The 15,624-nt window shown below is 27.3% G+C and overlaps 1 protein-coding gene across 1 annotated transcript in view; it reads right to left on the reverse strand.

Moving 5' to 3' along the window:
• Positions 1-2,269: 2,269 nt before the first annotated feature.
• Positions 2,270-15,624, reverse strand: part of LOC119682099 (organic cation transporter protein) — a 39,429-nt gene continuing 26,074 nt past the window's right edge. The window contains exons 2-7 of the mRNA XM_038095452.1: positions 12,279-12,666; positions 7,842-8,109; positions 3,273-3,672; positions 2,824-3,004; positions 2,592-2,737; positions 2,270-2,519 (exon numbers count right to left, since the gene is read on the reverse strand). Coding sequence (XP_037951380.1) covers positions 2,424-2,519; positions 2,592-2,737; positions 2,824-3,004; positions 3,273-3,672; positions 7,842-8,109; positions 12,279-12,666 — 1,479 coding nt within the window. The 3' untranslated portion in view covers positions 2,270-2,423. The remainder of the gene's footprint in view (positions 2,520-2,591; positions 2,738-2,823; positions 3,005-3,272; positions 3,673-7,841; positions 8,110-12,278; positions 12,667-15,624) is intronic.

The raw sequence follows: 15,624 nt of genomic DNA on the forward strand, positions 1-15,624 counted from the left end.
TATACAAAACCGCATGAACGAAATGAACCGCATTGAAGATTTGGACAAGTATATTAGTTGCTTGACCCAAACTCAACTCTATCAATTGCAATCAAATTATTAATCTATAAGATAGTTATTACAACAATCTAAAGATATGGGCTCAAAATGTGTGGTACCGGGAACAAGTCAAATATTCAAATAATATAAAGGTTACTAATCTAAATACTGAGAACTATTGCTAACACAGGATGGTACATTATGGAACAATGACTTACATAGATGGACTAAATGATAGAATTATTCTGTAAATACAGTATAAGGCATATAATGTAATTACTCTCTCATTTAAAAATTTCAGTTTCCAGCAGAGAAGTTACAGTATTACTTCGAACCTAAAGCTCTGTTTACTAAAACTTGCAATTATATATAAGTGGTTAATATCTGTCAACTACATATTATATATATATACATGTTAATATATTATATTATAAAATACATTTATATATTAATTTTATTTTAAGTTTAAATTTGAATTTACTATTATAATATATTTAATGTTTATTTCTTTAAACCAAGAGTACAAATTTAATAAAATTATTTATTATGTACAACAACCTTTTAAGCTCTATACATTTTTCATAAACTTGTTTAATACCTACAGTAACAGACGTTTAAAATGTTAAAGCTTTATGCTGTTAATAACAGTCGCAAAAGTTTTGTACTAACAGAAAAAGCAATTTGTTATTCAGTTAAATTAACACTTCTAAAGTAAATATGAATATATATGTCCTATACATATATATAAAATATGTCCTAAAATATATATGTCCTATACAGTTTTTGGGCCGTCCTAATTTTAGGTAAATGTAAAACTGCCTAAAGATACCAACCTTCTGCGCCGATAATTTTTCTACTTATACTTTGCAAAGTACGTTCTTGGATTTTGTACTAATACTTGCTGTAAAAATTTTAATAGTAATGGCCTCGACGCTTTACTAGTAAAAAATGTTACAACAAATGGTTTTTTTATTTAATGACACTAGATGTAATAAGAAAGTGAATCTTATTAATCTAATTAACAGCTGAGACATATCAGTTCTTGTTAATATCTTAATAAATAAGCTGGTGAAAAAATGAAATAAAAGAAGATGAAGAAAAGGATAACAAAATAGTAGCTTATCGAACCTCAACAAACTAGGTTTCCGCTTGATCTAAAATCTAGGTAGTGAATCATTGTGTCATTTATAATATTGATCGACTGTTAGTAAACGCTAAATATGTATTTCAAGCGGAAGTGATGGAACTTAAAATTGCTTCTGATATACTATTGGAAAATCTTATACCGGAAATTGCTATCAGATTCTTTAATGATACCTAATCAGCTATAAAAGCCCTACACTTTCCATATTCAAATATAAAGTCATCGTATCCTGTGTCATATTTGTAAACGCGATCAGCAGAAATCGTACTTTTATATGTTGATATTCTAATACAATGCCATATGGTTTTTCAATAAAGTCAAGACTAGATTTTTCTCATTTTTAATTTTTTATTCGCTTTTCAATACATATTTTAAGAGAATCTAATAAGTTGACAATATATGCACCTAGAATTTTGAATGTTGTTGATTAATAAACAAATTAAAATTTGTGATGTTTGAAAAATTATGAGATATATTAAAATGTTCATTGTATTGGCGATCAAAACTAGAATATCAGTCCCAAATTTATCGATCTGATAGAAAATAAATTTTTAGAAATACATCAAAAAAGTGGATCAATGAAATTTTAAAATGGAAAAGTTTCTTCATTATATTTTCTAAACAATTACGAGTATGTGAAAGTTTATTTAATTAATGCTAAAGTAGACATCATTATATATTGATTAGTTCTAAAAGCGTCTATTTCTGCCAAAACGAAAAAACGTGTATTCTGGTTTTCTAGCATAGAATATTTTAAAATATTATATTTGTAATTAGTATTAAATTATAAATTAGTGTTTAACATTTATATTTATTAATGGAATTAATTAAACATCTTAATTGCTAATATTTATTATTATTAGTTTATTAATAGTTTTTCTCTCATTACTTACTATTTGTTATACTCATAGTATTTTCTTCGAGTCACGGGAACTTCTCACGTTTCAAGCAATCGAGCAAATGTTTAGTTACTAATTTTTATTTGAAGTAAATTTTATTTGAATGTATAAGAAATAACAATAAATTTATAAATGTAAATAATTTTTTGTAATATGATTAATAATACTAAAACTTATATATATGCGAACTTATTATAAAATGTATAGCCATGCAATTTTAAGTACATTCAAGTAAATATCATTTTTATAATTGGTTTTTCGTACGTATAAAATACATGTTGATTTTGCTTTGATATCACAGTTTGCAGTAAATCTAATACTAAAGGATAATCGTTTACTTTTTACTTTTGTACATCCTTCATCAGCATTAAAGTCACTGCGCCAATGAGGCCACACACACCCATAATACTCATCGGTAACAAAGGATCAACATGTTCCTAATAAAAAGCACAACAAAAGCAATTTTTATCTTTTTACTACATAAAAGTAAGTCAAAACAAAATATTTACCAAAAGCCACATATAAGGGACCAGCACAAGGCCAACACCAGCAGCCAAATTGCCCAAACCAACGCCAAAGTTACGCACTACAGTGGGATACTGCATGGCTGTGTAGGTTGGTATGATGGCATTATTAGCGCCAATAACACATTTTGCTGTTTAAAATGTCAATAAAAAAAATATTTAAATTGATTATATTATTCCAATTTGTATTAACTGAAAAAGGACTGCTCTTACTTACCAATCATAGCCAATGTTATGACCCATTTTAAATTGTCATCACCTTGTGGCACAATATTTGTGGCCAAACAACAAATTCCTGGTATCAACATATAGGCAATGAGGTTACGTCGTAAGCCAAACTTTAGCACAATGACGAGACCCACACATATGGAAATGGCTTCAACAATGCCCGCAATAGCCTTTAAGGATTACAAAAAAATAAATTGATAAAAAATTGTATAGAGAGTGTGTGATACTAAAGAGAATAAATTTTAAAGAAATGAAAGGACTTCCATTTAAATAGTAAATCAAAATGTTTACAAGCATAGATTGCTATCTAACATTTTAATATATACGGTATTCAACAATGCTTATTTTACTATGTAAATGTAGAAATATACTAGTATTAATATGCAGATAAAACGAACGAATTTTTGCATAAAGTGCTACTCACACACTTCCACTTACCGTGTTCATATAAATGTTGCCACCTAAATTACTGAGATGCAAAGTCAAGCCAAAGTAAATAATAATCAATGTCAACCAAATAATCAAAGTCAAGCAAGTAGTGCGTCTGTAAAGTTTACCGAAAACCACTACCAATGGATTCGTATTGCCATCAATGCTATTCGTCACAGTACTTCTGCTGTCCTTACTGGCTTCACTCACACTCGTATTAGCATTTTCCATAGTTGCTTGCATTTTTGCTGTGGAATGCACTGTTGCCGGTGCTGCTGCTTCAACAGACTTCTGATAATTTACAGGTAGGATGCGTCTATTCATGCGGGCGGCACGTTCAATAATTGCATACAAATCTTTGAGTTGTCCACGTGCAAGTAGCCAACGTGGAGATTCTGGCATGCAATACCTAAAATGTGTAAACAAACAAGTTTTCAATCATATGTGGGAGTACATATTGTGTTAATTAAACTTTTTTTGATTAAATATATTGTTATGGTTGTGTAAGTATACTATATTAAAATTATATGTAGTATCTGAAATTATTTGATAGCAGTTTGTTATGTTCCTCAGCTAAATATATGATGATTATCGGTTATCATAATGCAGAGTTTCAAGGTAAATGCATTAATGTAGTGAAACTAACTTTCTAAATAAGCTAAAAGTGTGCAGTACATGCTCTAATACAACGTAAAACCAAAGAATCTATAGTACAAAGAAGTGCCACGCTCATACAAACGAAATACCCACTTTATTTTGCTGGTGGATTTATAATAAATCCACCCAACCTCATGCAACAATGTTCGATCGAGTCACAACTGGTATGATGTTCAGTTCAAACCTATATGTGAGTCGAGTAAGGCTGACAAAAACCTGACTGCATACGTATTCAATCATACATGCAACCCTCTGTATTACATTATATGCATGTTTGTATGTTTGTTCGCTGTAAAATGTTCAAGCGATCAAACAGCATTTCAGTGACGAAATCAAAATTGTGTACATTTGATAAGTTTTTGAATTTAATAGTATAAAACAAAAACAAAATTACTATTGGTATGAATTGTAGTGTTAAAATACATTACAAATTTATTTATGTCTCATATCTGATTTCTTCAATTCTATGAAGCTTTATTCTTAAATGTTGTCCATGCGCAATGTTTCCAAAGCAATATCGTAATCATCAATTTTAACATTTCAATCCGGTGTAAATAGCATTCATGCGTTTCCTCAAACCAGGAGGCATTATTAGTGGTTTTAGTGACTTCTACACATTTTTTCATCCTAATTTTTCTTACATTTCTAATATTTTTATTTTTTTTAAAATACTTTTCAAAAACTTTTATATGAATCTTGCAAATATTTTTTAAAATAATTACAAAAAGTCACCAAAAATTCAAACTATTAAGAAGTAGTTCCATTTGAGGTAAAATATATGCACAAATGTGCAATAAAAACATACCTATTTATGTACTGCAGACTTAATGTCTCCAATATCACATTTGTACATACATAATAGTTTTTGTAGTGCATTTTTTGCAATAAAAAAAAATATATTCTATTACTCTTTACTCCTATGATATGAGCCTTTTCAGTACAAGAAAATAAAGCAACAAAGTATATGGTAAAATTGTTTCAGGGATTTCTTTACCATTCACTTCGCTACTAATCAATGTACATATATTAATTAAATAGACAAATAAAAACAAGAAAGGCAAAAGAAACAGGCATATAAAAACAATTGTGGGTTGCAATGAGTTTGAACTGAACATCATACCAGTTGTGACTCGATCGAACATTGTTGCATGAGGTTGGGTGGATTTATTATAAATCCACCCAACCTGATGCAACAATGTTCGATCGAATCACATCTGGTATGATGTTCAGTTCAAACCTATATGTGAGTCGAGTAAGGCTGACAAAAGCCCGACTGCATTCGTATTCAATCATACATGCAACCCTCTGTATTACATTATACGCATGTTTGTATGTTTGTTCGCTGTAAAATGTTCAAACGATCAAACAGCATTTCAGTGACGAAGTCAAAATTGTGTACATTTGATAAGTTTTTGAATTTAATAGCATATGAAACAAAATTACCTGTTTGCTATTGTTATAAATTGTAGTGTAAAAACACATTACAAATTTATTTATGTCTCAAATCTGATTTTTTCCATGCTATGAAGCTTTATTCTTAAATGTTGTCCATGCGCAATGTTTCCGAAGCAATATCGTAATCACCAATTTTAACATTTCAATCTGGTGTAAATAGCATTCATGCGCTTCCTCAAACCAGGAAGCATTATTAGAGGTTTTAGTGACTTCTATATATTTTTTCAATATAATTTTTCTTACTTTTCTAATATTTTTATTTTCTTTAAAATACTTTTCAAACACTTTTATATGAATCTTAAAAATATTTTTTAAAATAATCACAAAAAGTCACCAAAAATTCAAACTATTAAGAAGTAGTTCCTTTTGAGGTAAAATATATGCACAAATGTGCAATAAAAACAAACCTATTTATGTACTGCAGACTTAATGTCTCCAATATCACATTTGTACATACATAATAGTTTTTGTAGTGCATCATTTTTTGCAAGAAAAAAAAAATGTGTTCTATTACTCTTTACTCCTATGATATAGGCCTTTCCAGTACAAGAAAATAAAGCAACAAAGTACATGGTAAAATTCTTTCAGGGATTTCTTTACCATTCACTTCGCTACTAATCAATGTATATTAATAAAATAGACAAATAAAAACAAGAAAGGCAAAAGAGACAGGCATATAAAAACAATTGTGGGTTGCAATGAGTTTGAACTGAACATCATACCAGTTGTGACTCGATCGAACATTGTTGCATGAGGTTGGGTGGATTTATTATAAATCCACCAGCAAAATAAAGTGGGTATTTCGTTTGTATGAGCGTGGCACTTCTTTGTACTATAGATTCTTTGGTAAAACGATCACGTGTAATATATGTAATATATTGTAATTGTCTTATTGCAACTTCATATCTGTTACAATCCTGTCTTTATATTAAAATTAAAAAAATTAATAATTAGATAGTATAACGATTAAAAGAGAAAGTTTGTGATATAGCAAATGCTAAGTCATACAGTGAAATTTTATTGATGTAATGGTTTTCCATCAATTATTTGTAAATTTTCATAACTCTAGACACGACAGTCCATACTCATCTGAGGAAAATAAGTTTAATAAGTGAATAACATTTTTTAGAAATGTTATTACCACATATCAACACTTTTGTAATATTTTTATAGTTTTTATATGTTCAACGATTCATAGTGTAACAAAGAATATACTAAATTAATACAACTATGTTGAACTTGTCAATAGGTCTCTCAAATCAGGACCATGAAATGGATGACCATGTAATTCAAATAATTACAAATTTAGCCGCAGACTACTGTGATATGCATTCAATTTAAAAACTTTTAATCAGGGACCGAAAATAACAGTTGTTTTAAAATTTTTTATGAAAAAAAGCAGCAACAAAAAGTTGTCTAAACTCTTATTTAAGTAAATAGTTATCATTCTAATAACTTTTATCCTTAATATTATGCATGCTTTTTATATATGAGCTTTTTAAAATAAAACTCAAAAACTAATAATTAAATTTGATTTTTATTATATTCATCAAAAATAATAATTATTATATGCCTTTTATTTTTTTCGCGCAGAAATAACTCTTAAAATTTGCTTCTTATTTTAAAACGCACAAATAACTGGTACACTTGCGTTATATAATATAAAAAGCAAGAGTATCGCGCAAATTCTGCGCGATATTTTTAAAATGAAAATATAAAATGCAATTTTCATACAAGGTAGTTGTTTTTGCAATTCCATAGAAAATGTTTGAAAAGGTTGGTGCAGGTAAAGATTTAGTTCAGTTTTTTGTTTTTGTATTTTGGATTCATATTTTGTATTTAATATTTGTATTTTGTAGGAGAACAAATTTGTATGCAAAATACAAAAACAAAAAACTAAACTAAATCTTTACCTGCACCAACCTTTTAAAACATTTTCTATGGAATTACAAAAACAACTACCTTGTATGAAAATTGCATTTTATATTTTCATTTTAAAAATATCGCGCAGAATTTGCGCGATACTCTTGCTTTTTATATTATATAACGCAAGTATACCAGTTATTTGTGCGTTTTAAAATAAGAAGCAAATTTTAAGAGTTATTTCTGCGCGAAAAAAATAAAAGGCATATAATAATTATTATTTTTGATGAATATAATAAAAATCAAATTTAATTATTATTTTTTGAGTTTTATTTTAAAATGCATATGATAACAGTTATAAGATGATTTTTATTTTTTTTATGATAACTGTTACGGTCCCTGCTTTTAATAGATCGTAGAAGTAGAAATTATTATAGATTATTAAAAAAAAACATTTTTGAACTTGAACTTCACGTTTATAAAGTTATATATATCTTTTAATAGCAATTTTTCTGGTTATTAGGAAAATATATTATCAGGTATACGCATACATGAAGCACTTTATGTCTGATAAAATTTTTTAATATGTATCACATTACTTACCAAATGGATATAATTGCAAGCCATGGTAATGAAATAATTAACTGTAACGTGCGCCAATCTCTAACAAAATATGCAATGCCTGCTGTAAGAACATAAGTGAGCGCTACGGGTACAATGTTTAAAATGCCTATAATAGTGCGCCATTTTCCAGAGACTAATTCTACAACCAACACGAAACTGACCACAGTCACGGTCATGCTAGCAAAACCCATTATGACACGTAATGTCATGTACATGCTTAACGATGTAGAGAAGGCTAAAATAGTGCCTGTAAAGAGAACAGCAATAAATCAAAAATATAATAAATTCAATTGAATTATAATTAAATAAATTAGTTTAAACAAAGAAAAATATTAAGCAAAAAATCAATATAAATATTATATATGTGCAAATATACAAATCATATTGTTAAAAAAAATATAAAATAAATTATACTAACATAAAAATCAGACATAAATGAAAAATAAAAAGCTTTTAAATGTATAAATATGAAGTCGCAAGCAAACAAATAAATAAATATTTCTTAAAAATAAAAATAGGTGACAAATTGATGCATTGTCAATTGCTGTCATTTGTGATCGGTACCGCTTCAGTATTGATGATCCGAATCATCGTTTGGTGAAACATAGATATTACAGTAGTCACTTGCTATTTCGAAATGATGATATTTCGACATGACATAAGAACTCATCCGCGAAATTGAAACGATGATAATACTCAAATGGTTGAACACTGGGTTCTATAGCGGCTATCACAAGACAGTCAGAATTGTTGACTTATATTTTAGACGCGCTTGCTAGTACAAATCATTTTTTTTAATATTCATAAGTACAAATATTTTATTTAAAATATACTTGATCAGCTATGAATAAAAGTAAATATTATTACTGTATTAATACAGTTTAAGTGAAACTAAACAATTAAAAATAAAAATATACTTAAATAATTCAATTATTCTACAGCTGGTTTATGATTTCATTCTAATATAACACAGCAAGTGAATTTGTTAATGAACTTTAACAGCAAATCAACAAAACTCCAAAGTGCAAACATACAAGTCAAGTACAGCTTTGGGTCAGTTTGCTAATGAACACTGACTCTGAGTTTGAAATTTGGCAGGGTACGAGTTCAACAATTGGTATTTGAAGTCTCAAGAAATTATTTATGAAAAAATAAATATAAGAAATAATTCCAAAACTGCCGATGGATGTTTGGCACTACTCGAAATAGCTGTATGGTTTCACAAAAATTCAATTAATTAATTAAAAACAATTTTATTGTTGTAATTTATTGTTGTATCTATTAAAAACAATAGTTTTCAACATTTTCAAATTTCTTTTTCATTTTTCGTCACTTTTTAATAACATATTTATACATTTATTTATGAATACTTTTTGAGGAATAAATTATAATAACTTCAACGATTTCTTTGAATAGTTTTAACGGTTTTACGATTTATTTGAAAATAAAATTTGTATAGATATCGTTAAAATACCGATTCGGTACGAAGATATAAGTGCAAGAGTGCCAAAATAACAAAATATGTTTAATTCCATTATTCCGTCATTGATATTTTATCAATTAATTTTTTGACAAGATGAATAGAAAATTAGCTTTCTCCAGGGAATTCGAAGTGGTCATTAGTGACCGATCCACCTGGAGAAACAATGAAATTAACTTAAGACAGGGTACCATAACTCACAATTATTGTATACTGATGGGTCCAAAATGGAAGATGGCAGTACGAGAGCAGGAGTTATAGGACCGAAATTCCGCAAAGCAATCGCAATGGGAAAAACAGCTTTCATTTTTCAGGCAGAGGTCCATGCCTTAGAGCTATGTGCAAGAGAATGCATACGAAAGGGCACCCGAGGTACCAAAATATGCATCCTTTCAGACAGCCAAGCAGCTTTAAAATCTTTAGCAAAATCGTTATTCCAATCAAAATTGGTCTGGGAATGCTTTCAACTTTTCAACACCCTAGCATCGAGGAACTATATTACTCTTATGTGGGTACCGGGACACGAAGGGCATGAGGGCAATGAAATAGCAGACTCCCTAGCAAAGAAGGGTGCATGTAACAAATAGCTTCACAAATAGCTTATTATGTGAACGGGAGAAACAACATCTACTTGAACACTGTAGAGCCCAAACAGGCATGCGACAGTCAAAAAGATTCATTGATCCTGATCACATCAAAGTTGCTGCTATCCTTGGCCTTAGCAGAAACGATAATAAAATCTACACTGAACTTCTTACATGACACTGTAGACTTAATTGCCACATGAAGATTATAGGTGTGGTAGAAAGTGACTCCTGTCGGCTCTGTCATGAGGATAAGGAAACATCAGAACATGTTCTATGCATCTGCCCAGCGGTGGCAAGACGTAGACACGATTACCTTAGAAGCAGGATATTGGTCCCAAGTCAAATAGGTAATATTAAGCCCACAGCAATAGTCAATAGTTATAAATAGTCTAAAATTGTCCTAGTTGAGCCTTTAGGCGCACAATAGATCTTTTAGGTCAGGGTGCTTTAATAGCCTATTACTTAAATAATAATTAATTAATTTTATTAATGACATTTCTCGAATACTTTTTAGTCCAGAGAAAAGGGCTATATATATATACACACATATATTAACAAATTTAAACCTATTTTCGACAGCTAGTACAGTGTCGTAACCAGGATTGTGTTAGGAGCCTCAGACTACACTAAAAAATATTATTTATCTAAGTTTTCTGCAGTTCATTAAAGTAATTATAATAAAATTTAGCAGCATTTTAATTTATGTTTACAGCCATTTATGTATAAATACCATATATGTACGTTTTGTCATTGGTGTTTTTGTAATTATGTTATAGAACACCAATTATTTCTTTTATATTTTTTTTTCTATTTTTTTCTATTATCAAAATTTTTAGTTAATGTTCGTGCCTAAATATATAATGATATCAGAATTGTGTGGATTTTACAATTTGTAGATTATCTATAAATTAGATTAGATTGTAGATTTGTCTACTTTATCTTCATTGATTATTTTTAATTTTGTACAATAGATTAATTATAGAACAGGCTTCGATATTTACTGACATGGGTTTATGTAAAACATGGATTTAAAAAAAAACATATATACGGTAAAAGCTCGCAAATTAAAACCACATTGTTTTTCGGTTAGTTCGAATTTGAAATTTTATAACAAATGATCAAAAAATTAACACCCTATATAAAAACTTTACTTCACAGTTGAAATCAATCCTTTTTAAGCATTATTGTGAAAAATATTGAGTAATATTTGCTAGTACAAATTTGTTTGTTTTTTAGGTTTATATAGTCAAATTTTTCATAATGTTATCGGGACGAAAAGTTAAAAGATTGGTCATGTGATCAGTAGGAAACGAGTCATTCTTTTTGTACCAGTTTATTAAGATATTGACTCTTTCAGTCGCTTTAGAATGACACACATTTCATTAGTATCATTATCGGTATTAAACTCTTATTCAGATGAGTCTTGAACATTTATCAACTTACTTATATATACAAAACATAAAAAATAACAGAAAGAAGAATTCGCTTAAAAATTACAATAAGAAGTTTTAATTTTAGAGCTCTTGGTGCAGACAATGTATTGAAATTTATTGGTTCTAATTTCTGAACAATTCGAATTTGTAAGAGTTATAATTTGTGAGCCTATAGTGTATTAATATTATAACGCAATAATGTATTAAAGCATAAGACTTCGCAGATTGTATTATAATTCCGGTGAAGTTATTTAAGTTACTTATTATTTGTAAAGCACCAACCTTGTATTTACCAACACTAAATTCAATTAATACTTTTAAATTTTTGAAGGTTATGGGTTTAAACGAGATAAGTAATAGTACGTAAATGGGTGAAGTAAACGAGTAAATAATAAAATAAAAAATAAATATAAATTGGTATGTTCTTTAATAAGGCTTCTCTAAAACATTTTAAACTTTAGAAAATATGTTTAAATCATAAACAAAAGTAATTTAATTTAAATTTATATCGAATTGACTTAAAGTTTAACTAAAAGGTAGTGTCATAAAAGTATCTGCACATAAATTTCGAAACATCATCACTGATTAATTCTTGAAATATTTAGTCAAGGGAAGTGTGACTAAACAGAGTTTGAGATTATGTCCATATTAATTGAAACAATATAAATTTTTAAGTAATAAGATACAGTTGCATTGAAGACTTTGATACGTTTAAGTAAGTAAATATCTTACTTTAATTAATTAGTTAGTTACTGAAGTGTGCCATTTATCTCGGAGTGCTTGTGTATACTCGTGTAAGTGATAAATATTAATAATATTTTAAATATTGCTTTAAAACAAATTAAAACAAAAATTATAAAAATAGAAGTTGTTATAAATTATTTTTAAAAACTAGTGTTGATATAAATGGATTTACCAAAAATAGCTTGAATGGAAGCGAAACACATTAGTGTGTGTTTGCGTCCAAAACGATCTGATATCCAGCCACTAGATACGCTGCCAATAGCAGCACCAGCCAAGAAACACATTTCGACTACGCTCAGCAAATTGCGGCGACCGCAAACTAAATTGAATTCCTCTACTAAAGTTACGGAAGTGTCACCTTCTGCATGATAGAATTCAAAATTTTTGCAATTCGTGTAACTGGTGTTGTCCTCCGCTGCCAATGTTAAAAGCGTGAAATAGTCATCTGAATCCAAAATGGTGCAACTATCACCATTTGGTTGAGTTAAGTTTTTCCACGTTGTGGCATTCATATCGAGCATATCTGTTGGGCGTGCACACCAGAAATCTTTTTCCGCTGTCTAAAACAAAAAATTACAAATAACAATAATAAAAAATAATTAAAATTTTTTTAATATAATTAAACCTGAAATGCGTATATATATATATTTATATTTACTATTCGTTTTTATAATAAATTAGTATGTGTTATGTTAACTTAATTAGTTTTTGATTGTCTATTACATATTCTGCTCTTATAATATTGTTAAATTATTTTAATTAATTAGTGCAAAATTGTATTTAATTAATACAACAAATTTATCTGCTACCTTTTTATTATTTATCATTTTGTTTTAACTGTTAAAATGTTTAATGTTTCACTTTGTTATTCCGATTTTTATTATTAGCTTCAAAACATAAAAACCGACATAAAATTTAAATTTGTTACGTTTGGTATCATTAAATTTTTTGTACTGATATTCGGAGGCGATAATTACTCCATGTCAAATATTTGTTTACTGTTTCAATGAATTGTTAGAAAAAAAAAAATAATTTGTTCAGGAAAAAATTTTGTTTATTGCAGAAAATATGCAGATTTATATCGGTAGTCGCACAATAACAGACTATCTTCTAACATATTTTGAAAAATTGTACTTTAAATCTATGTTTGGATAAAAATGCTTAACAATCTAATGAATTTTGGCTAAATAATTATTACTTAATTAATTATAATTAAATGTATTATTTATAATAAATAGATTTGTTCTTAATGATTTTTCGCAAATAATAGCACACAAGGCCTTCATTTGTGGTGATTTATTATATTATTAAAGTTTATTAAACAAAAATATATTTATTTGATTAAAAATTAAAAAAAAAAAATTAATTAAAAAAAAGAGTTCATAAAACTAATACATTATATTGATAAAAATTAAACTTTGACTTCTTCGGAAATAAAACAAATACAAAATAACTGTCAATATAATTATATATAAATATTATTTTATAAAAAACAATATTTTAATTTCGATTGTTGGGTTTTAGGTTTAGCATAAGCAATTGACCTGCGCCTCTAGGGTAATACGCGAAATTTTGAGAAATTAATTATTAAAAAAAAAATATTTATTATTTGAGATAATATCAAAATAGGTTACTTGAACTTTAAAGTTTTAGAGACCACATACATATACATGCAGTGTTTGTTTATATGTTTATATGAATTTATAATAGAAATAATTTAATAACTATAATTAACAAATTAAGATTAAATATGGGAATTTCATGTAAATAAAAGCCGGTTTTATTTAATTTAAATGAAAGAATACTTTTGTATTCATATTCTCCTAGGATCATATTAAGTTAAATTCAGAAATTAAAATAAAAAAGTAATGAATGATTACTTACATTATATAAACGATGCGATATGCACTTTTTATTTAATTCAGTAAGTAACTTTAGAAGCTTCGAACTGGTTAGCTTATAACTTTGGAACCAAGTTTTATTTAAACAGACTTGTAAATACAAAATCATAAGTTAATATTTCGTTTTTCCTAATGTGAAAAATTTTTTAAATTGGTAATAGTTTCTGAGTATGAAATATATACATATAACTGAAATAATTTAAAAAAACACAACAAATTTAAAATACAGTCTTTATAATTATTTAATAAATATATCAATAATATTAAAAAGTTGCAACTTTTTATTAAAAAACAAATTGAAATAATTATACCAAATATTTGTGGTTTTTCTAATAATTTCTTTGTAATCATATTTCATACGTCCCGTAGGTAGTACATTATAGAGTACATGTAAAATATTTTAATTACATAGTTGTATTGTGTAGTTTTTAATTAAAAAATTATTCACTGTAAATTAATTACTTAATTTTTTCTTTGTAATATATTGCACTTATTGATTATCAATCGTAGATATATTATATTTTTATTGATATGCAAAATATAATTGCCTCATAGGTAATTTCAAATGAAATAATAAAACTATTTATGTAATAATTTATTTATTACCGTAATTGATGAAAAATTCTTGTTACTTAAACAAAAAAGGTATGAAAATTTTTTTCTATCCTAGCTTAAATATTGATAATAAATATATAAATATATATATCCAGGAAATTATTTTTTAATTAAATAAGTTTATCTTGAAATTACTTCCCACTAAGTGTTAAAGTATATTTGATTACAATTTATTAAAAACTTAATTGTTATTAGTCGCTCATCTAAACAAGATTTTGTTGTCTTTTTTGCCCAGTCCTGTAAGACAATTTTACTATAATATAATATTATATGTTAATGAGTTTAACTTTAAATTAATTAGCTAGTATCTCAATAAATAATCTATAGAGTAGCAATTCTTAAGTGTACTCAACTATTACTGTTATATAAGTAAGGAATGATGTTATGGTATGGATTTTCTAAATACAAACATAAAAATGGAGTACACTTGCGAAAATTCAAGACATGCAATATTAAAATAATGATAAATTACAATAAATCATATCAAGAATTTGATAATCCAAAATCACATAACTTTCAGTGCAGTTAAATGACTTTAGAATACGTAAACGACTTCTTCCAGCAATTTTGAAAAATGTGATGAAGAGCATGAATAAAATACTCTTTACAAAAATGATCAAATAGCAATCTTAAGATCTGCAGTATAATCTACAATTGTAGTAGTAATAATCAATAAATAATATGTATATTATTCATAAGATTATTGATATAAGGTATCTGACAAATCCGATACTTATGTAAAAACATATAGAATCGCTGATACGTTACTACATCATGTATTAAATCAATGCCAATAAAATATTTAATACTGTGATTTTTGCTTAATCCCAACTTAAAAGGAGCGGAAGAAATGGTTTGTCTAATTGCAATGTATTTTAATTGAAAATCTGTATAAGAGAATTGCATATTAATATTAAATAATTACCTTTTGATTTCGTGTTATTTAGCTGAACAGTTGTTTTAAAGATACTTATTTTACCTAAAATTTATATGTATTTAATG

The sequence above is a fragment of the Teleopsis dalmanni genome, chromosome 2 (assembly GCF_002237135.1).
Source record: "Teleopsis dalmanni isolate 2A chromosome 2, ASM223713v2, whole genome shotgun sequence".
NCBI lineage: Eukaryota > Metazoa > Arthropoda > Insecta > Diptera > Diopsidae > Teleopsis > Teleopsis dalmanni.